The sequence below is a fragment of the Mytilus galloprovincialis genome, chromosome 6 (genome assembly GCF_965363235.1).
Source record: "Mytilus galloprovincialis chromosome 6, xbMytGall1.hap1.1, whole genome shotgun sequence".
Classification (NCBI taxonomy): domain Eukaryota; kingdom Metazoa; phylum Mollusca; class Bivalvia; order Mytilida; family Mytilidae; genus Mytilus; species Mytilus galloprovincialis.
The window spans coordinates 80572688-80599636 of record NC_134843.1 but is presented as its reverse complement, the minus strand read 5'-3'; the positions used below and the strand labels follow the sequence as shown (position 1 = coordinate 80599636).

Sequence of the window (26949 nt, the reverse complement as noted above, 5' to 3'; positions counted from 1 at the left end):
CATAAACATTTTGTTTAAGAACTATACTAGCACCAGCGTTATTTATGTGTGCATGTGTATCAATATATTAACAAGCAAATTTGAAAGTCTTACACAAAAGATAATATAACAGAAACATTGAGGATTACAGGGAAATATGTTACCTTAAACAAGAGCACTTGTTTACACATACAGACACTAAATTTCGACATTTTTTTTTTCGCAAGTACTGTGAAAAATCAAATTTAAAATTATAATTATCTTTGACGTTTGATTGGATAAGCATAGTTAGTGTTCGCGTACACATATTTTTTTTGGTCCTACCCTCTGTCAAAGAAAGCAACATTGATCATAACTGTGCGTAAATTACAAATTGGGTAACTAAAACACCGAAATTATACCGCTGAAAAGAAAAATCTTGAAATTGAAAGAAAGCTTTATTTCCCTCAAATAAACGTTTCATCCTTATTCAATTTTCATATTTCATGTAGATCAGTTGTACCATGGTGTTTTTTCTCGAAAAAAAACCCTGTAAACATTGTGTTGAATTTCAGCTGATTTATATATCGTCATGAAGGCCTATTAGCAGTGACTGGAGACGACAATGACAAGACTAACGATACAAATTATACGGGTCGCAATTGAACAATTCCATGACATGTTTCATATTTTGTTTATTATATAATGATAACATCTCAAAGCAAGATTCATACAAACCAAATTGCAATCCTAACTATTTACAGATACAATAAAGGCGTGTAGTTTAATTCACATAATTCAATTTTTTTATCTGTTGTCGTATGGCGAGATGTTTTCACATAAAATTCACTCAGACTGCTAGCTATGTCAGCCACGGCAATTCAATGGATCCCTTTGGACCTGAAAAGATAAATTAAGAAGAATCTATTTCAATGTCTTATCAATATATTTTAATATTATCTAACATTTTCAGATGAAAAAGTATCTCGTGTTCTGAACCATTCTTTGGTTTAAGATGAAACGTTGTACACGTATATTACGACGAAACATTATACTTGAACAATTAAAAACGAAATTTGAAAGTATTATCGACACCAAATTCATGTATGGACATATATATATTTTACATGCAACGATCTTCCATTTCTGGACACTGCATTACGTATCATTTTTAAAGTAATAGTATGATCACTTTGTTTTTGTCATGTACACAAATAAATAGTAAGAAAATTAGTCCAGCACAAGCAATCACTTAAAAAGTACCAGTACCAGCTGATATGTATTGTTAATACTAAACATGTTAATAAATCAAGTATGGACATTAATAACGAACTCTCAGGTTATTTCAGGAGTCTCAGAAAGAAATCTATCAAACGTGACAAAATCAAATATAAGTCTTTATCAACCAACAGAAACTAACTGTTATATTTTTTCCTTTGAACGGGCATTTTCCAAAGAACACGATGGGTTGAAAAAGTCTAAACAAAACAATCTAATCCCAAGGTCAATTAAAACAAGGGGGAAGTATAAACCTTATACTGCATTTTTCATATATTTGAGAAACTTTACATATAATGTATTTCATTTTGAAAAACAAATGAAAAGAAACATCGACTTATATTTTACGCACATTTTAGCAAATATAAAATGATAAGTTCAAATTCACCAGTCCTGTTATCGTTCCAATTTAACCCAAACGAACGAAGTGAGTAAATGCAGTCGATATACGACAAATCTGCCTCTTTTTGCACATAAAAAGTTAATAAGTTCGATTTAAGGCATGCTTTACTTGGCGTTAATTAAAAATACACGAGTTAACATCATTATGTACACATGTGTTAATTTAAATATCTTCTTACGATTAAAGCAACTATTCGGACTTTCATCCTCTCTGTTTTCGCATTCTGGTCGTTTGTTGCAGAACCAACTATCATATATGCAATTTGGATCATTTTCGGAACATCTAGACATTCCAGTAGGGCAAGCTCTGTCTGTAAAAATAGGGTAAAGATTTTAATATACAATACACATATGTCATGAAACTGCAGTAATTCCGAATACATTTATGGCCCCTGTTCCCATGTTATAACAGGAGACCTAAACATCGTCCATGACCGAGAGCTGAAATTATTCCTCAGTTAAGGACCTAAATATCGTCCCCAATAAATTATCGATTGGAATGAGTTACTGCACGAAATGGATAAAAAAAAAAAAAAAAGCTGACGTAAAGTCCTAATATTCTTTTTGTTTAATTCAGTAATGAACGTAGTCGTATTCAACATAAAGAACATATTACTCCTAACAACAACCATAAAAGCCCAATTCCTGGTATCAAATATAAGCTACAAGACCTCGTCAAGGAATTAATTGTTGCCCCGGGTATTAGGCTGCCAATAATATCATTATTGTTTTGACGTTAATTATAAATTGAGGTTCAGCAAAAGAAAATCACAAATTAACCAACATTCCATATGACTCCATTATCGAAAAATGACATCTGTAACAAACATAAACATTTAGCTACCTCTTTTCAAGCAGAACGGAATAATATGAAAGTTTCAACTACGTACAGGCTTCAAAAAAAAAGAGCAAAAAAGATACCAGAGGGAGATTCACACTCATATGTTGAAAAGAAAATGACAATGCCATGACTAAAAACGCTGCACAAAACACCTTACAAATATAGATTTATTTCGTCTTCAAGACATTGTTCCACTGCTAAACTGTCTATTTTACTTACACTTGGTACAATCAAAAACCTGGAAATAGATTCTTCAAATACAACGTTTGACAATAATGGATTTTCTTACTTTTGGAGTGTGAAACATTCGTTGGAAATACTTGATAAATTGCATGCTCATACATGTCATATCGGTGATTTCAAATCTATTCAAAGTTTTGATATGTCTACCCTTTATACCACTTTGCCTCATTATCTCATTAAGAAAAAAATCACACACCTAATTAAACGGGTATTGTAAAATTCAGAATGCTAATATATATTTAATATATAATATATATATATATATAACTCTTTTAGTATTTTTAGTAACAACAATCGAAAGAACTAAGTAAATTTGACCTGCTTTGATACGTTAACTGCACTTGAATTTTTAATAGATACCATTTTTGTTCGTTATGGATATTCCGTATATTGTATATCGTGAAGTTATAAAAATTTCAATGGGGACTTACTGTGCATCACTTATTCATGTTATTGCGGAACCATCGAAACAAAATTTAATAATACTTTTAGATATTTGGATGATGTTTTGGCTCGCAATAATGTTAACTTCAGTATGTATACTTGAGATATTTATCCTGCTGAACTGATATTAAATAAATCTAATACTAGTCACGAACACTGCCCTTTTCTGGATCTCTATCTCTATTTCTTTAGCAGGACGGTTAATACCAACATTTACGATAAAAGAGATGATTTTTACTTAATGTACAAGGACATCATTCGTATGTATAAATTAACGTGCAGACATCCTATGGCCGAGTGGTCTAAGTAATTACTACTGTAATCACTAGCCAGTCAACACTGAATTTGTGAGTTCGAACCCCGCTCGTGTGGGTGCACTCGACTCCAATCTTTTCCTATCGAAGGTCGGTGGTTTTCTCCGGGCATTCCGGCTACCTCCACAAAAAAAAAAAAAAAAAAAAAAAAAAAAAAACTGGCCGCCACGAAATAGCCCCAAAGCAGTGCTTAAAAGTGGCGTTAAAACACCAACAGTCAATCCTATGAGTTAAGGTATTCACATCCAATCTTTTATGATAATATTCTATACAAAGCACACAAATATCATCAATTATCTCAAAAGCTAATCAAGTCTTTAAACAGACATATTCAGAAGGGATACAGTTACGACACTGTTATCGGGTCATTTTTTTTTGAATTAATAATGATTCACTCTTTGCATGCGAAATAAACACAGTTATTCTAAAACCAGTAGTTAGTTTGACACGGGTTATGATGCTTACCGCCTAGCGGGAGAGATTGTGCTTGATAATAAAATGATGGAAACATAAATCTTTCAATCCGTTTAACTGAAGCTGGCATTTCAGTATATGCTAGTAGTCATTTGTCAATTCATGCATCATTGTCATTTTACTTAGTTTCTTCTGTTACCTATAATAACATGGGACTCGGACCTCTTTTAAACTGAGGTTTACTGTGCGATTTGCTGTTTTGTTTTATTCTACATTGGCTAGAGGTATAGGGAACGGGTTCAGATCTACCAAAACATGTTTGGTCCTGTCACATTTTTCGAGACTGTCCAAATCAGGGATCTCAGGCCTTTGTTAGTCTTGTTTGTTTTTTTTTTAAATTTTGGTTCATTTTTGTTTGTTTAGGAGTTTAGAATGACGTCCATTGTCGCTGAACTAGTACATATTTTTGTTGAGGGACCAGCTGAAGTCCGCAATCGGGTGCGGGATTTTCTCACTGTTTTAAAGACACATTATGACCTTTAGCTGTTTTTTCTGCTCTTTGATCTAGTTGTTGTCTCTTTGACACATTCCCCGTTCCCATTCTCAATTTCATTGTTTGATGCTGTTTTAATACTAGGACAAATAGAACATCATACAAGTCTTTATCTCCTAGTTGTGTCCAATATTATATACTCATTACACGACACCCCCAACCATCAGTTGTACTCAACTAGGTATTTTTTGTTTTTCTATATACATGTCTATATTTTCTATAACCGCCAATGCAAAACATTAGTATATGAAAACATTAACATTATAACAACAGAAAATTTACCATTAACGATCTTAACATACACATGAAACTTACACTGGTAAAAGAAAACGTGAAGTAGAAAGTAAAATAATAAAAATACCAAACTCTAATGAAAAATCGAAACGGAAAATCCTTTATCAAAAGGCAAAATCAAAAGTGAAAACAAATCAACCAAATGGAAAGAGGTTGTAATTTTCCTGACCGTTGAATATCATTATGTTATATTGACAACGATGCGTTAGCAAAATAAACAGAAATCATAGGTAAAAGTGTCAAAATTTGAGGCACAGCAGTCAATTAGGCGATTTGGTGTCACGATATCACAGTAGCATGGGTTCGAATCCCGGCGAGGGAAGAACCAAAAATTTGCGAAATCAAATTTACAGATCTAACATTGTTGGGTTGATGTTTAGACGAGTTATATATATATATACTTGGTAGACAGAGAGTCTTAGCATAAATGAAAGACAACTATACAAAAATGTCCACATCACAATAACAAAAAGGCTTGATGTTTAAATACAAAGCCAAGACTACAGTATATTATATTGGAATTTATTAGAATATATACATAGATAAATAAAAAATTCACTTTAACACGTTATCCAGATGATAAACAACTTCAGTACCTATAATCTATACTTCAAGACCATCATATATTATTGGTGAATTTAATACATAATATGTATCAACTAGGTCTTGGAATCCATCGATTATTTTTGTTTGTTTAACAAGGACTAAACGTTCTTTAACATTACCTTGGTTCATCAACTTTTTATTAGACTCTAATGACGTTTTATAAAGGGTGACTAGCTGCTGCAAGCTCTTGAATACGGAATGGGTTGGGAAAGTATATCCCATATAAAGGTGAAGTTGGTATATTGATTCTACGTACATAAGATTTATAAACCAAGAGGACAGACAATAGCATGTGCGTATCTGATATATGTGTACAGTTTCTTTGGTCAATGTCTATTTCTGTAATTCTTTCGACATAGACGTACTAATGTGTATTAAACCATATTGCTAACATCTTCTCAAAATATGAAACATGACATAGACAGCTTAAAATAACCATTAATATTTGTAAAAATTATTAGTACTAAGTACTAAAACTAGCATTTTTTTTCAAATAATGAAAGATATTTCATTACCTTTTGTACAAATCTCAGGGCTTTCATCCGATTTATCCTTGCAGTCAGGATATTTACTACAAAACTGTATTTCATAAATACACTGAATATTATCTTCACATTTCACCATTCCAACTGGACAAATACGATCTTTAAAAAAGATGGAAAGAAATTAGAATAAACTTATGCATCTTAAACCCTTTGACTGATGTCCCATTACAATTTAACATGTGTGTTATGCCTGGTTTAGCTATATTTGAGTATGCACCAATGACAACAAAGAACACGTAAGTTAAGTAGGTTTCAGTACTGACGATATATTTTACCGAAACACCAACACACCATTTCAAGAACATTTTTGTTAATAGTGACTCGACACTAGAAACAATATTCGTATTCCTTTTGTCAATATAGCTGGTTTAAATGTTAAGTTTGAAATGTGGCAACCAACAAATTTGACAGAATAAAGGTTTGTATGTTGTTTTTGTACTTCAAATGTGACTTTTACATAACTGAATGTTCCTTGGATCTGAAAGGTTAAGTGGGTGTCGACTTGTCAATTAAAAGTTGCGAATATTTCCAAATAATAAAGAACATTACAAAATTAATTGTATATAACGATGCTGTAAATAATGACTTTGTAAATATGTGCTGTTTTAGGAATTCTTTTCCGAATATTAATGTAGGTCTAACATATATGATTCACGAACTATGTGCTTAATATTTTGTTTAACAATTTTATTATTTTCTAAAACTTATAATCATTTGAGCTTTACTTTAGATAATATCAAACTCATGTTGCTTATTTCAAATCTATTCTGCGTGTTCTGGTACCCGTGTAAATAATTTCAAATTGCATTACATTGCATGACAGAATATAACCTGCCTCGATAATAGCTGGAAGGACATTTGCTACACTTTCTTTCTTTTAGAGAAAAAAGTAATCAGTTTACAGTAATTACCATTAATCTGATTTTCACACCAATATAAAAAACAATGATTTCGTTACATGTATTGTGTTAGTACATTTTGTTTGTGGTAGTGTACTTAAAGCAAAGTAATGATCTCATAGAAACATGTTTATAAATTAATTTCTATTATCTAAATGTCTAAATATGCTTGAATCAAAGACAACCTAAATATATGCTGGGCAACACAACACACACTATATTATGAAAATATATGTAATGGGAATTAGTCTGTGAATTATTTGATAAATGAAAAAAAAAGTTATCCTAGGCTTTTTTGAACCTCGAAAATCATTTTCATTACTTAAACCTTTCGGCTTTTATTTATTTTATTGATATAATGTCAATCATTGATTCAGTCGATTCAAATAAACTTACTCTCTACACATAAGTCTGGATTCTCGTCTGAACTGTCTGCACAATCTGCAACACCATCACATGTATTGAAATTGAGCACACATTGGTATCCATTATCACAATTCCACATGAAGTCACCACAGTTGCGTGCTGCAATTGAACAACAACATGAATAATCCATGTACTCATTTTTAATTTGTCAATGTACAGTTATCATAAGATAAGGATGATGACTTTCTGTTTTTTCTTCTTCTTCTTCCCGTTACGAGTCGAACTCTGTAGTAAAGTGTAATTGACTCGTAATTATTTCATCGTTAGATATATGTTTCAGGCAAACAAAACAAGACATATCCAGAAGATGCGAAACGAGAAAAAGGGGTAGAAAATACCAAGGGGTATACAAACTCTTAAGTCGAAAACAAACTGATAAAGCAATGAAAAAAAAAGTACCAAAAACAAACAAAAGTCTACAAAACAAATCATTGAATACTTAAGAATCAGAAATCCCACTCAAAACTCGGATATATCATAGGTGCCTCGGAATGATAAGCCGATGTGTAGAAAACATAATTGCATTTCAGACGCTTTGTTTACAACAGAATCATTCATGCAACTTAAATAATGAATGAAAAAAAAAAAAAAAACAGGCCGTAGATGACCAAACATTACGCTTGTCTTTTTCAAAAATACACCTAACATACTCTATTCTAACAGATTATCTTAAACCTCTTACATTTTTGATTTTATTGACTCTGAACAATACTGTTTCATCTCGAAATGTGAAACCAAATACTGTAAGACCTGAAAAATCTTAATAACAGATGCCCAATTCACTAGCAATTTAACTGAGAAATCTTATTTTACCAGAAGCTCCAATGATTTGAATTGTAAATCAACAAATCTCGTCTACGGATTAGAGTTTTACCTTTACGGATGAGAATATGTCGGGCAAACGAAAGGAAGGCTTAACAAACGTACGTGCGACCATTGATCAGAAATCAACAAAAATGCATAAAACGAAAATAACAAACATACCGATCTCCGATGAAAATATTAAACGGAAAGTCCCTCAGCAAATGGCAAAATCAAAAGCTTAAACACATCAAACGAATGAATAACAACTGTCATATTCCTGACTTGGTACAGTGTTTACCTAACATTTCAATTAGCATAATCATTCAATCCTTGTTATGCAAGTTCGCATCATCGAATAAATATACCACATCACTGACAATCCTCATCTTGCAACTCCTCTCCGTAGACAAAAAGAAGAACACTTGCCAATTAGGGACAATCACTTCTAAGAGTCTACATAATAGGTAGATCCGGATTTTTTTCCTGTTGGTCGTTTTTGCTATATGAAGAGTCTATATATCTTTTAATTTCTTTTAAGATAATAGTCAAAACCTTACAGTATTCCTCAACCTAGTCATTAACAAACAATAGTTTTAATAATAAGTGGACTCACGATTTTCGCTTTGTTGATTTATTTGTAGATATATAAACATAAGAAGATGTGGTACGATTGCCAATGAGACAATAGTCTTGCTGATCATGTTTGCTATCTAAAGTGGCTATCTTTCTATAATAGTTTTCAAGATAAGAGGCCGACGACAAAACATAGGTGTAAATGGTGATTTTAGAGAAATTAAATAGTTGTTAGAAATTTATGATACAATGAATTTAAGTGCAGAAAAAATCAATATAGCAAGATTGATTCTGTAATAAATATACATGTACAACTATTATTCGGGTCCGATTATAAAGAATATAAAATAATGAAGTACATACCGAATGGTTTTTTTTTTAAAGAAAATAGTTCCTACGCATACCTGTAACTTTGTTCAAAAATAAAATATTTAAGTACCTTTGATATCAAATTAAAGCTCAAGGGTTAGGGATCCCTGAAGAACCTTTGTTGAAAGCTCTTGAATAAAGAAATAAATATATAAAATGATGAAAGAAGGGCATATTTTCTATGTTGCTAAGATTAGAAGTACATGTTTCTCTACTATCCAACTCCCGAAAGTCACTGCGCTTTTCAGTACAAGTCAGGATAAGGTTCGTTTTACTATGAAATGACTGCCATTTTATTTGAACACCAGACACAATTATCAATAGCAATTGGGCTTTGAATTAGTTATTTTATTCCAGACAGGAAATACATACATTCGTACTCACTTCATATTGATTACTAATTTAACTATTTTATTATCTAAAGTAAGAATTGGAATATACGTGAATGTCTGGTAATTGGAATAGCTCTTTTCTGTTAACCGTGAAATGTGACGAAGTGTCTGCATTTTACCCTGCTACTTGTAACGATAGAAAATACTCATCTTAATACAAAAAGTTAATTAATGAATTACTTTTACAAAACTGTTCTTCATCTTCTGATTCGCCATCACACATCTGTGCCCCTGAACAAAGCATTGCCTGATGTACACACTGATGACCATTAGGACACTTTTCAAAATACACGGGACATTCGTAAGCTACAATATCAAACAAAGAAATAAATACCTGTTTGACAAATTACTAATTTGGGACATAAAAACAGGTTTAGAAGAGTCATGCATTTCAGATTCACATTAAGTGACAGGTAACAGAGTCATTTTACACACTTTAGTGTGAATAACACAAATATATTCAATTAATGAAATTCGATTAATTTGATCAATTATGTGTATACTACCTTTGAATGTGTCTAGCGAATGTAGTTATATAAAATGAGGGCCTGCCGATGCAACACCAAATTTCATCCATTGTATGATTTAATTTAACAATTCTTACTACGCATATAACCGCTATAAACTCATCTTTGAAAATCTTCAAATATTAAACGACTCATCTGAATGCACAGTAAACAAAGCGTTATATATATCACTCTTTTAAAAAGATAATTGCTAATATTGTTTTACAATGTATTCTGGATTTGAAAATCGATGAGTCTCGAGCACCAAAATGTAATTGTATTTGTTAACTGTGCCTTCAAATGAGTCTATAATATTTGAAGATTTTCAAACATTAGTTTGTAGCGATTATACACATAGTAATAATATAAATTGCTCAATCACCTGCGAGGGGTTACAGCTCATTTACGTTAGTTTGTTTACAGAAATATGTTCTCTCTTTTTATTTCGTTTTGTATTATGTCCTTTTTACCAAACTTGATCGCAATGTTGTTCACACATCTTCATGACTGATATGGTTTATCATGTTTATATGCCAAAGGTGCAGCACAACAAACCAGACAAACTACAGTCAGTACATACTGTAGTTGAACCCGGATATTAAAGATAGCATAAATGTTATTATACCTTAAACTGCTTAAATTGTTTTTCTCCAAATTAGAAAAAAAAATGAATAAGATAAAATAATCAATAACAAGGATATATTTTAAAAGTTTGAATTAAGCCATAATATTCATTTTTCTTTTCTTTCCGTGAAATATTTACATGAACACTGTCACATCATATACAATTAACATTGCGTTTCCTTTTTTGAGTCTAGAATTTTAAAGATGCAAATTGTCCCAGTTTATTTTATCGAGACTTTTGTTGGCAAAGGATACGTTTTCGAAAGAACATTTTCTCCTTTTCATCTTTTTCAATAAGAACCAGTCTGAAACGTTTTATACCATATAACGTTTGATTTCTAAATTGAACCATTTAAAAAAATTCCCAAATATTTATACCTGAACAATGATCTGTATCATTATTGGAACCATCTTTACACTCTAAACTCCCCAAACCAACAATATTTACAGTACACATGGAAAAAGCACGAATACACTGCAGTCCGTCTTTGCATTTTACAAATCCGACAGGACACTCATAATCTAGAAAGAAAAGCAGATTTAATGTTACAAATATATCACAGATTATGGCAATACTATAAGTTATATGGTTTGCTACTGACCCCTTATGGATCTATAGAGGGTTAGTAAATGCCATAGGGATGAGACCGAAGATTCACTTTCGTTATCTCAAGACGTACTATGGAATTAGGCAACTAAATAAAATTTTTCGTCAAGTTTTGTCAAGTGACGATTAGTAACGTAAAAGCAAGGGTAAGGATTAGGAAGCCTGTTGTCATCTTAATAGTAAATTATCGTTAACCGTATATATTTTGTTTGTTTTGATCGTTGATAGGTCGTACTCCATAAGCACAGAGAACATTGAATGTGTAGTCAAAATTAAGCCACACATTTATAACGTTCCGTGCATTCAAAAATGAGCCTTAGTGTTTATATACGAAACTTTCAAATAAGAAAAAAATTGAATGAGCACAAATATATCTTGCGTTCAGAGCTATTTACCTACATTAGGAACGTTTAATAGAAACCAGGATGTATCAATTCAAAAGCATGAGAACTATATGACTAATGGAGACCTAAAGTAAAAACCTGTTTATGTAAAGTCATATTTATCTAAGGGAGTAAGACCTTTAGTTTCTAGGTAGTTTCTTTTTTTATCACCAGGAAATGGTAGGAAAATGTATGGTACTCATTTCTATACCGAAACATTTGACGTCTGATCAGGAATCTGTTGTTCAACTTGTTGTTAGTACGAACGAGTCGTAAACATTTCCTAAAAATTCGATTAAATACAATCATATAATTAGAGTGTTGTTCAACCTGTCGTTAAATTAAATGCGATGTTAAAAATGCTAAACCTATCGTTAGATTTAATTCATGAGGATGTATTAATTTTTAATTATATGAGTAAAACATCCAATATGGCTGCTGTGGTAATTAAAAAAATGGTTTCGGCATAAATGTACAGGCCATAAGTTATTTCCAAAGCAAGTCTTTACTAATTTTCCTGTTTTTCGAAGTTCAAATATTATCACATTTTATAATGCCCTTTACCTTACTGCTAACACAGGTACATTTAAATGGGATAGTTCTGCCCACAGATACTTCGCACCGTACGATAATAATATTTTTTGCGTAGTTTTATTCTATCATATATTTATTTTCTTTAATAAAAACTGTGAGTCAAAGAAGGATACAGTGAGACAACTATATCATGTCTATACCACATGTACCAAGCAGGCTACAAATATTTTTAATAAAAAAATTACTTTAGTAAGTGTTTTCTGTCAGTGATTAAGTATAATGTAAAGTGAAAATAACGTCTCATATTTCTCAGCTGACACGATATACAAAGACAAGTACCTGTTACTCAGAATTTGGGAAACCTAAGTCAGATAGACAGGGATTTTTTTCAACAAAAGTGGTATACCCCGTGTGGTTAGGGGTAGGAGACTTTTACTAGTATCTTCAGGAAGCACAAAACTTTCCAATCATTCATATCATCAATATATCTTTGATTTTTTAACACTGAACACTGCTTCTCCCATGTCTCCGTTAAAGCGCACAAGGTCTAAGTAAGACATGATATATATAAAATGCACCAAGAGCATGCAGCATCCCTATAGTATTTACATGTAGTTTTCAACATATAGATTTCACCATGTAATGTTCTAACGTTATGCAAGTAATGATCGTTACAGTTGAGATAAAACTGAAAAGACACTAAAAAATAACCATCGTTTTATTATTCCTTTGACGTCGTTATTTGATAGTGTGATTTTCAGTAAAAAAATAAAACTACGCGGATACATCATCGTGTTTTTTTTTGTTTTAGTTTGACTGGTTAAAACATGCATATTTCTTGTGATTTGAAAATGGAGAAATATTCATCCTTTTCTGCATACTTATTCAACTTTCTTCACCACAAACTATTACATGAGACTAACATACACCGTCTCGGTGGTCTCGTGTTCGTCTAAAGAGCGGTAGGAGGTGGGTTCAAACCCCAGCCGGGTCAAACCAAAGACTTTGAAATTTGTATATGGTGCGATTCCGCTAATCACGCGACATTAATGGATAAGAGGATAGGCTAGTCGGCTCATAGTCAAAATAACGGGTCTGAAGAGGTATGATATGTCTTTTTGAGCACTGTTACTTGTGTACAAACACGTCAAAAATCAGGCTCAGGCTGTCAGTCTGGTGCAAAGTAGGGTTAATATTCATATTGCATTAACATGTTCTAATCTTAAAAAGTATCTCATTTCCCGCGTTGAACATTAATCATTCATCCATCATCATCATCATTAGACAAACAACCCATGCAAATACACGATGTATTCCTTTGCTATTTTTTATTGTTTTTTTGAAAGCTGAAGGCAGGGTATGTATCTTTAAGTCGTCAAAGTTCAATTTTCAAGTTTTAGTAGTCACCAATGTATGTTATTGTTACAGTTCCTTACTTTTTATCAACCGTAATAATTATCTAAAACTTGGCATGCCATATTTGAAAGAAATGCAGACGTGAAAGAAAACATTCCTCAGCAAAGCGTCAACAGTCCGTATATTTCACGAATGTTACAATACGACGATTTCATCAATTATCAAAAACAAAATACGTGGAATCTGTATCGAGTTGTACTAAATTAACAACAGCAAATACAAGTGTTTGAAGGACCCATTATAATGTTGATATATATATATTAAACAAAGACTTCTAATTATCTGCTGTCAAATCTAAAACACTCAAATTCCATGAAAGATAAAATCTATGCAAAGGAGAGGCGAAGGATACCAAAGGGACATTTAAAATCATCAGTCGAAAATAAACGGACTATGCCATTGCTTAAAAAGAAAATACAAACAGTAGTACAAAAAGCAAAACATAGAAAACTAAAGACTGGGAAACAAAACCCCTACCAAACACTGGGGGTGATCTTAGGTATTCCGGAAGGGTAAGTAGTTGCTGCTCCAAATTGGCACCCGTTGTGTTGCGCATATTAGTACAAACCCAGTGATAGGTCTAATAAGGTAGGCCACATTCACGGAAAGGGGCACCGGATTGTAGTTACGACAATTGGAACATATCCGTTGTCATTTGTGAAACGGATATTCCATAACGGCCAACCAACGTCCGAAAATTTACGAAGGGACGATTTCAACATCACCACTTGGAAGTCTTGGTTTAATTCCATCCTTGTGAGCAGCAACCCTCTATCAAGGATATTATGATAGAAAATACAAGCCTTATAATATCGTCTTAACTGGGTGATGTATAGTCCGTACGCAGGCGCTGCTGGAATGTTGCTTCAAAGAAATGGAAATTCACAATAAGGAAGCTGAACTCATCTCTTTTGTCGTAATATTTGGTTTTCAACCGACCATCATTGTCAATTTCTAGATGTAAGTGAAGATATGATGCAGACTTAAATTTATCTGTTGTATCCTTTGTTTTAAGTTCGAAGGAATATATGCGTTCAACATAGACACCGAATTTTAAATTATATAGTCAGAAAACATAACATCATCTATATAGCGGAAAGTAAAGTTAAAGCATACTGCTAATTTCTTGTCTTTCTTCCTAAAAAGTTCCTGTATGAATTCAGCCTCATATAAATAAAGAAACAAGTCAGCAAGACGAGAAGCATAATTGGTTCCCGGGTAAAAAGGAGGAGAGAATGCAGAAAAGGAAGTTATAAGCCCTGATTTACAATGCATTGTGTATGTTGTGGGGAACACTTGCTTATTACCTATATTAATCATATGAATAAAAATTATCACAATGCTTAACTTATAAAATGATAAAAAATTGTTGAACAACAAAATTTAATCATTGCATTTATATCATGTGATTGACTTTTAACGACTCGTTAAAATTAATCATATGACTAGTTGAACGACAAGTTGAACAGCAGACCCCTGATAATAAACCTACCAGCAGTGACAGGCAACTGTAATTTGCCGTTTAACGTATTATTTCATTTAGCAGATTAAAATTGAAGGTAAAAAGAACACCCGAGGGAATCAAATGAATTTAATAAGAGGAGATACGGTCAATAGGGTGTCTGGCTATAGACTAGATTGAACAGATCTAAAATGATCTTATTTGAATGCATTTTTCTGCTTTTATTCAAATAATATGAATAACAGAACGAAGCTTATTTCAATGTCGGTTCGAAGATACTTGCGATGTGTTGTGTTCTCCATACATTTGTTAGAGACGGATAGAAAATTTATATACCTAAGTATCGGATAAATAAGACATCCAATTACAGAAACTTGGTAGTATTCTAACTTGCGTTTGAAAACATAGAACATATGGAATTTCCAACATTTCACCAATTACTACCAAAGCATACGTCTGATATTTAAGATTTATATAAGTGAAGCTGAACATTTTGTAATAAGTGCAATTTCTAGAACCAGATATCAAATTAAGTGTTTGTTTGTGTATATATTTGTGTGTGTATTGTTAGATCGAGTTAAATGTATAATGTTATATCATTATCTAAAGACCCATTATAGTGTAATTGAAAGCTATTAGGTTGCTACTCAGTGGTATCAGAGGTTCACAAGAAGCGACACTATTCACAATTTTCTAAATATAAAAGTGTTACGCTGTAAATATGTATGACAAACTAACTAAAGGAGATGTCTATTTAGATACTTTATAAATTTTATTGTTATATTACAATGTTGACTGTTGTTTGTTCACAGTTTTCTACATAAGGAATATGACAGTTGTTTTTGATTCGTTTGAAGTGTCTAAGCTTTTCGTTTTGCCGTTTCGAATTTTCCTTGGAGTTCAATATGTTTTTTTTTACTGTTTTATAATGTTTATATGTTTTAATGTGTTTCCCCTAATGAGTTAATGGCCAGTTACCAAGTTTTAGTACCACAGCACCTAATATAACCATCAGTATAACTAAGATGCATATTTACGTAAGCACATATTGGGATCTTCGTCTTCACCCGATGAACAATCATCGCGTCCTTCACACCAATGTTCTTCATTTATACACCGATAATCACCATTACACTTTCGAAAACCATAACCACATTCTCTTGCTGAAATAAATAAATAAATGAGAAAAAATACCCGAGATGACAATCATTATATAAAACAATTTAAACGAGAAAACTAACGGCTTTATTTATGTACAAAAATTGAACGAAAAACAAATATGTAAAACATAAACCAACAACAACCACTGAATAACACGCTCCTGACTTGGGACAGGCACATTCATAATGTGGCGGGGTTAAACATGTAAGCGGGATCCCAACCCTCCCCTAACCAGGGAAAGTGGTATGACAGTACAACATAAGAACGAACTATAAAAATCAGTTGGCAAAACTTTACTCATCAGATGGATAAAAAAAACAAGTGGACGTGGACGTGTACTTGTACATTATAACAACATGAATACACTAGGAACAGATCTGAGAGTGCTCGCAGTTAACCGACAGCTAGTTAAAAGCCTCTAACAACTAATAAATCATACATATAAGACTAACTTTAGCTGATTTCCTCTTGCATTGAAAGGTCGTCAATTTATTCATGCTTACAGACACAATTTACAATTATATTAAGGAGGAGGACAAATTTATCACACTTTGACGTATTTTGACTAGAATTATTATTAAGCACGTAAACCAATGTTGTGTCATTAGACAACAATGCATGTAGCAATAATGTAATTAATAGAAAGATAGATACATTCAACAAGGAATTAAAAAAGATATTATAGTCAAAGTATTTAAGTTATACAAGTGAAAAAATATAAACCTACGTGGAATATAAATATTATAAACAAGATATACTTTTGGCATGCAGTGTTTCTATAAAAAAAAGTGAAACATTCTTGTTTCGCAATGGTTCTTAGATATTCCCAGGATAATTTAAAACTTTCAGAAAATTCAACCTTTGTATTCTGATAAAACGAACACTATTTGTATTTCTGAGCATTGAATACTCGATCTTTATCAACAACGATGTGAAAATATCATGCTAGTAGGAATAAGTCTGGTATCGAGATACAATGACAGGAAAACTGCATATTTCTAGGTACAGTTTTATTTGTTAAGGGGCTAGCGGGTCTTAATCATTTTGTAGTCTTAATAAGGGATATCGCTATATTTTTCTATAAATGAACTTTATCTTATACTTAATAGAAAAATAACATTAAGAATTAGGGTCACCGTTAATTTACACCCACAATCTGCCTTCGGAAGAAGCATACAGTTTTGTAAAGGTACTTGTTTGTTATGTTGAACTAATAGGAGAAATAGAGGTAATATCGAAATAACAAAAGAACTTAATCACAGAAATCGATCAAATTTTGCAATAGTTTAGTTTAGTTACAGATTATTTGAAAATAATAATAACAAATATAGGTAAAAGATGAGTCAAAAAAAGATATTTGTATGTTAATGCCAAAACATAGCATGTTTTACCAAAGGGAGATAATTTTAAGCTTTTTCAATGATATTTACAATATAAAAGTCATCTGGGGCCAAAACGAATTGAATTATTTGAATGATTTTTGTACCATATGATAAAGTATCAACTAATAAAAAGTAATAAATAAAATATAATGAAAAAAACGAAACGTTTATTTTTTTTTCTGAACATTTTATATCCTCAAGCCTCCTTAATACAATGATACTTTGACATTTACATTTTATCGCAACATATTTTACACTGTAAGTAGTGGGGTTGTCATTGTAACACACAAAAACAAGCATGAATAAAGATTAAAAAAAAAGACAAAAACAAGCATGTCACAAAATTTGGAAAAAACGACACCCATTCATGAATAGGGATGATGAGAAATAAAACTATCGTTCAAAATATTTTTGAATATTTCCTCCTTTATGATGATGGGTGTATTATACCTTTGCATTTTTGTCTATCTTCATCACTACCATCACGGCAATCGTCTTTGCCTTCACAGATATCTTCTTGACGAACACATTGTAGTCCATCCGCACATTTAGTTCTATCATCCGAACAATTGTATTCTTGTAAAGACAATAAACAGAACTATCCATTATATTGATAATCGGTATATGTTGTCGAATGTTAAGATTTATATATTTTAACATACTAAACTTTTATTACAACACTGATAACTTGAATGTTATAATCGTTTGATGTGTTTGAGTGTTACATTTGCCTTTTATGAGTCACATCCCGTTTTGAATTTCTCATGCAGCTCGGTACTGTTGTTTTTTGTATGTTTTACTTTTGAAAATGGTTTTTATTCAATCATCAGATTTGACGATAATAACGATTCAGTTATAAAGTCAGTAAATAAGTTCTCTATTGTAATATAAAACTGAGAACGGAAATGGGGAATGTGCCAAAGAGACAACAATTCGACCATAGAACAGACAATAGCAGAAGGTCACCAAAAGGTCTGCGAGAAATTCCCGCACCCGGAAGCGTCCTTCAGTTGGCCCCTAAACAAATATATATCTTAGTTCAGTGATGATGAACGCCATACTAAAGTCCAAATTATACACAAGAAACTAAAATTAAAAATAATACAAGACTAACAAAAGCCAGAGGCTCCTGACTTCGAACTCCTGCGGAGTTATATATGTTTATGAGATCTCAACCCTCCCCCTATACCTCTAGCCAATGTCGCAAAGTAAACCCATAATAATGCGCACATTAAAATTCAGTTCAAGAGAAGTCCGAGTCCGATGTCAGAAGATGTAACAAAAGAAAATAAACAAAATGACAATAATACATAAATAACAACAGACTACTAGCAGTTAACTGACATGCCATCACCAGACTTTGATTAAACTGTTTGAAAGATTATGTCTCCATAATGTGAATATCAGGCACAATCCATCCCGTTAGTGGTTGAGTATCATCCCATCATAACATATATGAGAAGAACATAACCCGTGTCATGCCAACAACTGGTTTATAAATAAATGTGTTCCGATACAAAGACCCTATAAATGAATCAATATTAAAGCCAAAACATAAATCTGTAATGACCTGACAACATTATCGTAACTATATCCCTTCTTAATAAGTCTATTTAAAGGTTTTGTAAGCTTATGAGGTGAACACTGACATTTTTGTGCTGTAATGTTAAAGTTTTGTCTCAACTTTTGTTTCGATGAGTTTTTGCTTATTTTAGTCATAAATTGTTACTCATAACAATACAAAAACAGGTTTGCAATAAGTGGTACACAGTTAAAATTTAGTAAATGTTTTTACCAGTTTGTGATATCGAAAACCCTGGTGTAATAATTTTTCAGTAAAACATATATTTCTCTCGTTAAAATCTAAAACGTTGTTACATACACGAGCGAATCGTACACGTTGTGATATATGAACACCGTAAGATGGTGACAAGGGAACGTCACTATATTTAGGTTCACATATTTAGCATTTTAAAAGTGGTGCGTAGCAATTTCCCTTTGCAACTCTTTTGGTTTTAATCATTGATTATACATAAATATGAACATGCCAGGAGGGAAGTTGTATAAAATACATCAATTTGATATATCTAAGTGAAAAACATATTCTATTTGTTACTCAGAAATCAAGATAGCTAAACAATAAATGTGTTGGCTTAAAACAATGAAACCACATGGTCAAGCGTATATGGATAAACACAATGATTTACATTAAAAAAAAAAAAAGTATAGTTGAACATAAGTTGTAAACAAATATCAGAAGTACCTTTGCATGTTCTTGTTTCTTCATCAGACTCATCATTACAGTTTGTAAATCCATCGCAGACTCTGTCTTTGTGTATACACTGATAATTGTCTGCACACTTTGTCTCGCCTAATTCACACTCTCTAGCTGTAATTGGTAGATACATTTATCATAAAGAACACCTTTTCAAAATAGGATGTTATTCAACCACGCTTCAGTGGAGGATTCTGCCAGGCAATGGGTTAAGCTTTGTCCTCCCAGAGAATTGTCCGTTATGTCGGTTGTTGTAGACACTTGTCCCCTAGTGTGACAAGGTGTTCAGGGCAGAACTGGTCTTCATTGTTTATGTAAAGAACCTGGGTTTATTTGGTATATCGTGGCTGCGCTAGCATTAAGTAAAAAGGTATCCGGAAAACGTTACTTTTACTTGAATGTTAGATCAGTCCGTTCACATTTTGGTATATTTATATAAAATACATCAATTTGATATATCTAAGTGAAAAACATATTCTATTTGTTAGAATGTTCCTACTAAGATTTGGTCTTTTTATCTAATACTAAAATGTGAACGGACTGATCTAACATTCAAGTAAAAGTAACGTTTTCCGGATACCTTTTTACCTAATGCTAGCGCAGCCACGAAATACCAAATAAACCCAGGTTCTTTACATAAACAATGAAGACCAGTTCTGCCCTGGACACCTTGTCACACTAGGGGACAAGTGTCTACAACAACGGACAATTCTCTGGGAGGACAAAGCTAATACTTGACCGGATAATGATTTGGGCAAGTATATGCCAGCATTCTAGGAAAAGAAGTCTTAAAGAAATAATACCTCAATAATCATATTTATTTCATACCAAAATACACAATAGATATTCTAATATTATGGCAGTTAGTTGTACAACAATACAGAAGTTAAATAAAGTGGGGGAAATGTCTTACTTTAAGTAGAGATTTTAAACTGTATCATTTAAACCATTTTATACCCAAGTCCTAAATTTTAAACCCTAAATGAAGCCAAAACATTTAAGAGACGAATTGGTCCAGAACAGTAATAGTAAACAGCATGGCTGTAATGAATACTGATAGTTACCTTCGAGGAAAGTATGAATTCTGTGAAAAAAATGTGAACGGACTGATCTAACATTCAAGTAAAAGTAACGTTTTCCGGATACCTTTTTACCTAATGCTAGCGCAGCCACGAAATACCAAATAAACCCAGGTTCATACATAAACAATGAAGACCAGTTCTGCCCTGGACACCTTGTCACACTAGGGGACAAGTGTCTACAACAACCGACATAACGGACAATTCTCTGGGAGGACAAAGCTAATACTTGACCGGATAATGATTTGGGCAAGTATAAGCCAGCATTCTCGGACAAGAAGTCTTAAAGAAATAATACCTCAATAATCATATTTATTTCATACCAAAATACACAATAGATATTCTAATATTATGGCAGTTAGTTGTACAACAATACAGAAGTTAAATAAAGTGGGGGAAATGTCTTACTTTAAGTAGAGATTTTAAACTGTATCATTTAAACCATTTTATACCCAAGTCCTAAATTTTAAACCCTAAATGAAGCCAAAACATTTAAGAGACGAATTGGTCCAGAACAGTAATAGTAAACAGCATGGCTGTAATGAATACTGATAGTTACCTTCGAGGAAAGTATGAATTCTGGACAATGTATAAAATGTGAATTCAGTTTATAATAAATAACTAAATGACTTAACAAATGGTACTTTCTTGAAATTGTTTCCAAACGTAAATGCAAGAATCTTAAACAAATTCCTGAAACTGACATTATCAAGATGCTTGATTTATTGATTGACAACATATTTTTTACATTCGAAAGACGTGTTTTTCAACAGACTGTCGGCATTCCAAAGGGAACCAATTAAGCCCCTCTTCTTCCCGACTTTTTCCTTATTACCATAAGGCTGACTTCATACAGGAACTTCTTAGGCAGAAAGATAAGAAGTTAGCAATATCCTTTAACTCTACTTTCCGCTATATAGCTGATGTTCTTTCAATAAATTATTCAAAATTTGGGGACAATGTTGAACGCATCTACCCCAGCGAACTAGAGATAAAGGATACGACAGATACAGCTAAGTCGGCCTCATATCTTGAAAAACATCTAGACATTGACAATGAGGGTCGGTCGAAAACAAAACTCTACGACAAAAGAGATGATTTTAGCTTTCCCATTGTGAACTTTCCATTTCTTAGTAGGAACATTCTAGCAGCACCTGCATACGGGGTATATATCTCCTAATTGATACGATATTCACGTGCTTGCATTTCCTATCATGATTTTCTTGATAGAGGGCTGCTACTCACAAGGAAGCTGTAAAACCAAGAGTTCTAATGATGAAGTTGAAATCATCCCTTCGTAAATTTTACAGACGCAATCATGGGTTGGTTGATCGTTATGGAATAACCGTTTCACAAATGATATAGGATATGTTCCTTACGTCGTAACTATTACCCCCTTCCCTTTCATAAATATGACCTACCGAATTAGACTATTCAATTACTTGAGAAATTGTAATTAATTACGTTCAATTATACACTTGCAATCCTGGTATCTATGGTGAGTTTATTTACAATTACATATTTCTGTTACCCCAAGTCAGATTACAATTGCAAATGCAGTATTGTCCTATGTCGTTCGTCATAAGGCCATTTTTCTTTATATTGAGTTACTTTCTGGCAAATTTAAAACAACAGTCACTTTTCATTCTTAAAAATACATTTTAGTCGAAGTAATGACTATCACCATACTGTATGATAACGAAAACATTGAAATGAAATATGAACATGCCAAATGGGGAAGGAACCTTTTATAACAAGTTACTATACTGATATACTTTCAACATCTAAATCTTGACAAATGAAAGTTAAACCTGACGCATAATGTCTCACCTTTACAAATATCTTCATTCTCATCAGATTTGTCTTTACAATGAGTGTATTTGTCACATACGTCGCGTTTATAAATACACTGTATGCCATCATCACATTTCACATTGTCGTTGTTACATTCCTTTGCTGAAAAAAATAGTGTGTTCATATTATAGCAATGGGATAGTTTTTTTTATCTGAACGAATGTAAACAAACCAATCAATTCATTACATGGACATCTAGTTTTAACAAGCTTAAATTAATTACATATGTCGTTTTAATTAGTTTTTAAAAACCGAAAAATTATTTATTGACATATTTAAATCCCTTTGATCATCATTATGATTTTGAAAGTGTATTTCTTACTTTTATATATTAAATGTACATGTTCGTGTTGAAGGCCTTAAATTGACCTTTAATGGTTTACTTTTATGAAAAAGTAAATAGATGGAGAGTTGTCTCAATGACACTCACACCACATCTTCATATATCTAAGATATTTGGAAAAATATGAAGATGAACTAAATCAAACATAGTAAAGGAAAAATATGCAGAAAATTGGTGCTTGTTATGGCATTGTATTTTAAGGGTGCATTTGCCTCACTTAGTTTGATTGCAATTTAAATGATGTAAATTTACCTTCTATAACTGTATATGTTAGGTTTACCACATGGTAGATTGTGTTTTGTCATAATGTCGTCTAATCTTTTAATTACCAAACGTGACTTATTCCCGATTGTGACTGTTTTGCCGAGTGTGAACTCGCATTACTATAAGACGTGGTACGGTACTTATCCATCCCAAATTCATGTATTTAGTTTAAATGTTTAATGTTATATTTGTAATTCTCATCGGATTTTGTCAAATATGTTGACGTCTTTTCTATTATATTTATGTGTTATGGTAAGGAAAATTAATCACCGCCTTCATTTATCAGATTTGATTTCGTTCAACGTAATCAGTACGATATTTTACGTTTGAAGTTAGATTCATAACAAACGGACATAGTTTTATAATATAGTTAATTGCTACCTCAGTTTTATATTAATAAGAATTAAAAAGTATTTAGTTCAAATATATAATCTTAAATTAATCCTAATTCTATCTTATTCATTCTTATGTGACGTCATTTTTCATTTTTTGATGATCTGTTTTACTAATTCAAATGACGTCATTTTTTCGTCATGTTTCAGTTTCAAATAGGACGTCACTTGGCGTAGAGGTTTAAACGTATTCGGATGTGTCTACTTTTGTGTTTCAAATGTCTGGTTATGTAAATGTATTTCAGTTGTTTCCTGTAATTAGTTAATACTTCAGCTTCATCATGTACATCTTTTGAATATTCATTTTATTAAATTTACTGTTTGCAAAAGTATAAATTACTCTAAATTATAGGGATTTTCTGGTAACTTAACAGAAAACCCTTGCCGTTTTTGGCACAACCTTTTTGATCTTTTGGTCCTCGATGCTGTTCAACTTTGTACTCGTTTCGGCTTTCAAACTTTTGTATCTGTGCGTCACACATAGGTCTTGTGTGGACAAAATATACTTCTGGCGTATTAAAATTTTGAACTTGTTGCCATTTGTTGGCTGTTGTTCGTGTGATTCTTTGTCAATTGTGTTCTCCAATTTATTTATATTGTAGTCCTGTGTTGTCATTTTGATGTTATATTTCACATGGCCATAAAAGTGCGAGGTTTGGCATGCCACAAAACCAGGTTCAACCCACCATTTTTTCCTTTAAAAATGCCCTGTACCAAGTCAGGAATATGGTCATTGTTATATTATAGTTCGTTTCTGTGTGTATTACATTATAACGTTGTGTCGTTTGTTTTCTCTTATTTTTGAGTGTAAATTCACATTGCGATAAGACGTGTCACGGTACTTGTCTATCCCAAATTCATGTATTTGGTTTTGATGTTATATATATATGTTATATTTGTTATTCTCGTGGGATTTTGTCTATGTGTGTTACATTTTAGTGTTATGTCGTTTTTCTCCTCTTATATTTAATGCGTTTCCCTCGGTTTTAGTTTGTTATCCCGATTTTGTTTTTTGTCCATGGATTTATGAGTTTTGAACAGCGGTATACTACTGTTTCCTTTATTTATCTTCTTTTGATGAGAACAACGTATTGTGTAATGGTATTTTGAGGTTTTTTTTATAAATGAAATTTACACCATTGAAGGATGTACTTAGGTGATCTAAGGTTAAATAAAATTAATCAAGAATTCAAAATTAATACTTTAAGCTAGAAGAGTATTAGATAAGGATCAAAATAAGCTAAAAATATTGATAGGTCATGGAGCTCCTTTTCGAGACATTTGATCTATAAAGTATGGCGGGAAAAGGCTGACTCGGTCTTTTATCCTAACATTTGCATTGTTATTATTTGGGTCTCACATCAAAAGAAAGAAAACCAAGAATCTGCTTAAATTTGTCAAGTGACATTTTCTGAGTTATTAAGTCTTATGTTAAAAGATAAATAGGTGTTATGGGGCAAAATATTTTACCTTATATCGTATTGAAAAACACCAAGGAGTCTGAACATTGACACTTATTCCAAAACCTCACCTAAGTATATCCGTAAGAACAGTCATCAGACAAAAGACTGTCAAGATATGCCAAACAATGTTATTGCCAAAGATGAAAAAAAAACGACAAACAAAATTGAGAATAAAAATCGGAAATATGTCATAGACAACAATCCGACTTAAAGCAGACAAGGCCGAAGGCCACCAATAGGTTTTCCATGCAGCGAGAACTCCCACACCCGGTGGAGTACTCCAACTGGCATCTAGACAAATATGTATCTATCTGTACAAAATCAATGTTGACGTTATACAAAACAAAATTTTTCTTGCCAAGTGTGCGCCATTCTACATATACATGATATACACATGTTGTATCAACGTTTCATGTGTTAAACATAACTTTTTTTTAGGCAAAACAATAAGAATGTTGAGAAAACAAATGTTAACTGCTTCAGAACATACCTCTACAAAAGTCTGGGTCTTCATCTGATCTATCTGTACAATCTTCACGTCCATCACATAAACTGTATTTACCGATACATTGTAATCCGTCAGCAAATTTTTGGCGGTATTCACTGCAGCTATAATCTAGATAAATATAAACATGTATGAAATGTGAAATATTATCAGATGATAAATATAGGCGCGAGAACAATTTGTTACTTCAATCATATAAGTATCTATTTTGCGACACTAAACAGTTGTTATTTTAATGGGATTTATTCATCAATACATTTTCTTAGTACATGAATTGTTAAATAGAGATAGTTCCCACATCGGACACAATATTATATTTAGTATCAATATCAATGGACATTACTAAATATAAAAACGCGGATATATCACAACGTCATAGTGAATATATAACCATGTCAAATGTTTTTTTTCAAGTTACCGGGTTTTTGGTAATACTTGCAGTTTTGTTATTTTGTCGAAGTTATGACTATCACCATACTGTATGATAACGAAAACATTGAAATGAACTATGAACATGCCAAACAGGGAAGGAACCTTTTATAACAAGTCACTATACTGATATACTTTCAACTTCTAAATTTTGACAAATGAAAGTGAAACCTGACGCATAATGTCTCACCTTTACACATATCTTCATCCTCATCAGATTTGTCTTTACAATCTGTGTATTTGTTACATACGTCTGATTTATAAATACACTGTATGCCATCATCACATTTCACATTGTCGTTGTCACATTCCTTTGCTGAAAAAAAAGAATTGTGTTCATATTAAAGCATATGGGATAGTTTTTTCTCTATACGAATGTTAACAAACCAATCAAATGTATTACATGGACTATCTAGTTTTAACAAGCTTAAACTAATTACATATGTCGTTTAATTAGTTTTTAAAAACCGAAAAATTATTTATTGACATATTTGAATCCCTTTGATCATCATTATGATTTTGAAAGTGTTATAAGCAAGATCTTTTGTTTTTCTTACTTTTATATATTAAATGTACATGTTCGTGTTGAAGGCCTTACATTGACCTATAATGGTTTACTTTTATAAAAAAATAAATGGATGGAGAGTTGTCTCATTGGCACTCACACCACATCTTCCTATATCTATGATATTTGGAAAATATGAAGATGAACTAAATCAAACTTAGTAAAGGAAAAATTTGCAGAAAATTGTTGCTGGTTATGGCATTATATTTTAAGTGTGCATTTGCCTCACTTAGTTTGATTTCAATTTAAATGATATAAATTTACTTTCTATAACTGTATATGTCAGGTTTATCTTCTTTTAATGAGAACAAAGTATTGTGTAATGGTATTTTGAGTATTTTTTATCAATC

The 26949-nt window shown here is 32.1% G+C and overlaps 2 protein-coding genes across 2 annotated transcripts; both read right to left on the bottom strand.

Annotated features, from left to right (window-relative positions):
- Window positions 1-640: 640 nt before the first annotated feature.
- Window positions 641-9651, bottom strand: LOC143078347 (uncharacterized). The gene is made up of 5 exons (XM_076253235.1): window positions 9536-9651; window positions 7188-7316; window positions 5863-5991; window positions 1818-1949; window positions 641-858 (listed from the first exon to the last, which is right to left on the bottom strand). The coding sequence occupies exons 1-5, from the start codon at window positions 9597-9599 to the stop codon at window positions 821-823; spliced, it is 492 nt and encodes a 163-aa protein (XP_076109350.1). The 5' UTR covers window positions 9600-9651; the 3' UTR covers window positions 641-820.
- A 1186-nt stretch (window positions 9652-10837) lies between these two features.
- LOC143078489 (uncharacterized) lies at window positions 10838-26214 on the bottom strand. Its single transcript, XM_076253349.1, has 7 exons — window positions 26211-26214; window positions 25591-25716; window positions 22615-22740; window positions 19694-19819; window positions 17881-18006; window positions 15925-16050; window positions 10838-11007 (listed from the first exon to the last, which is right to left on the bottom strand). Exons 1-7 carry the CDS (start codon window positions 26212-26214, stop codon window positions 10838-10840), a joined length of 804 nt encoding a protein of 267 aa, XP_076109464.1.
- Between the last annotated feature and the right edge of the window lie 735 nt (window positions 26215-26949).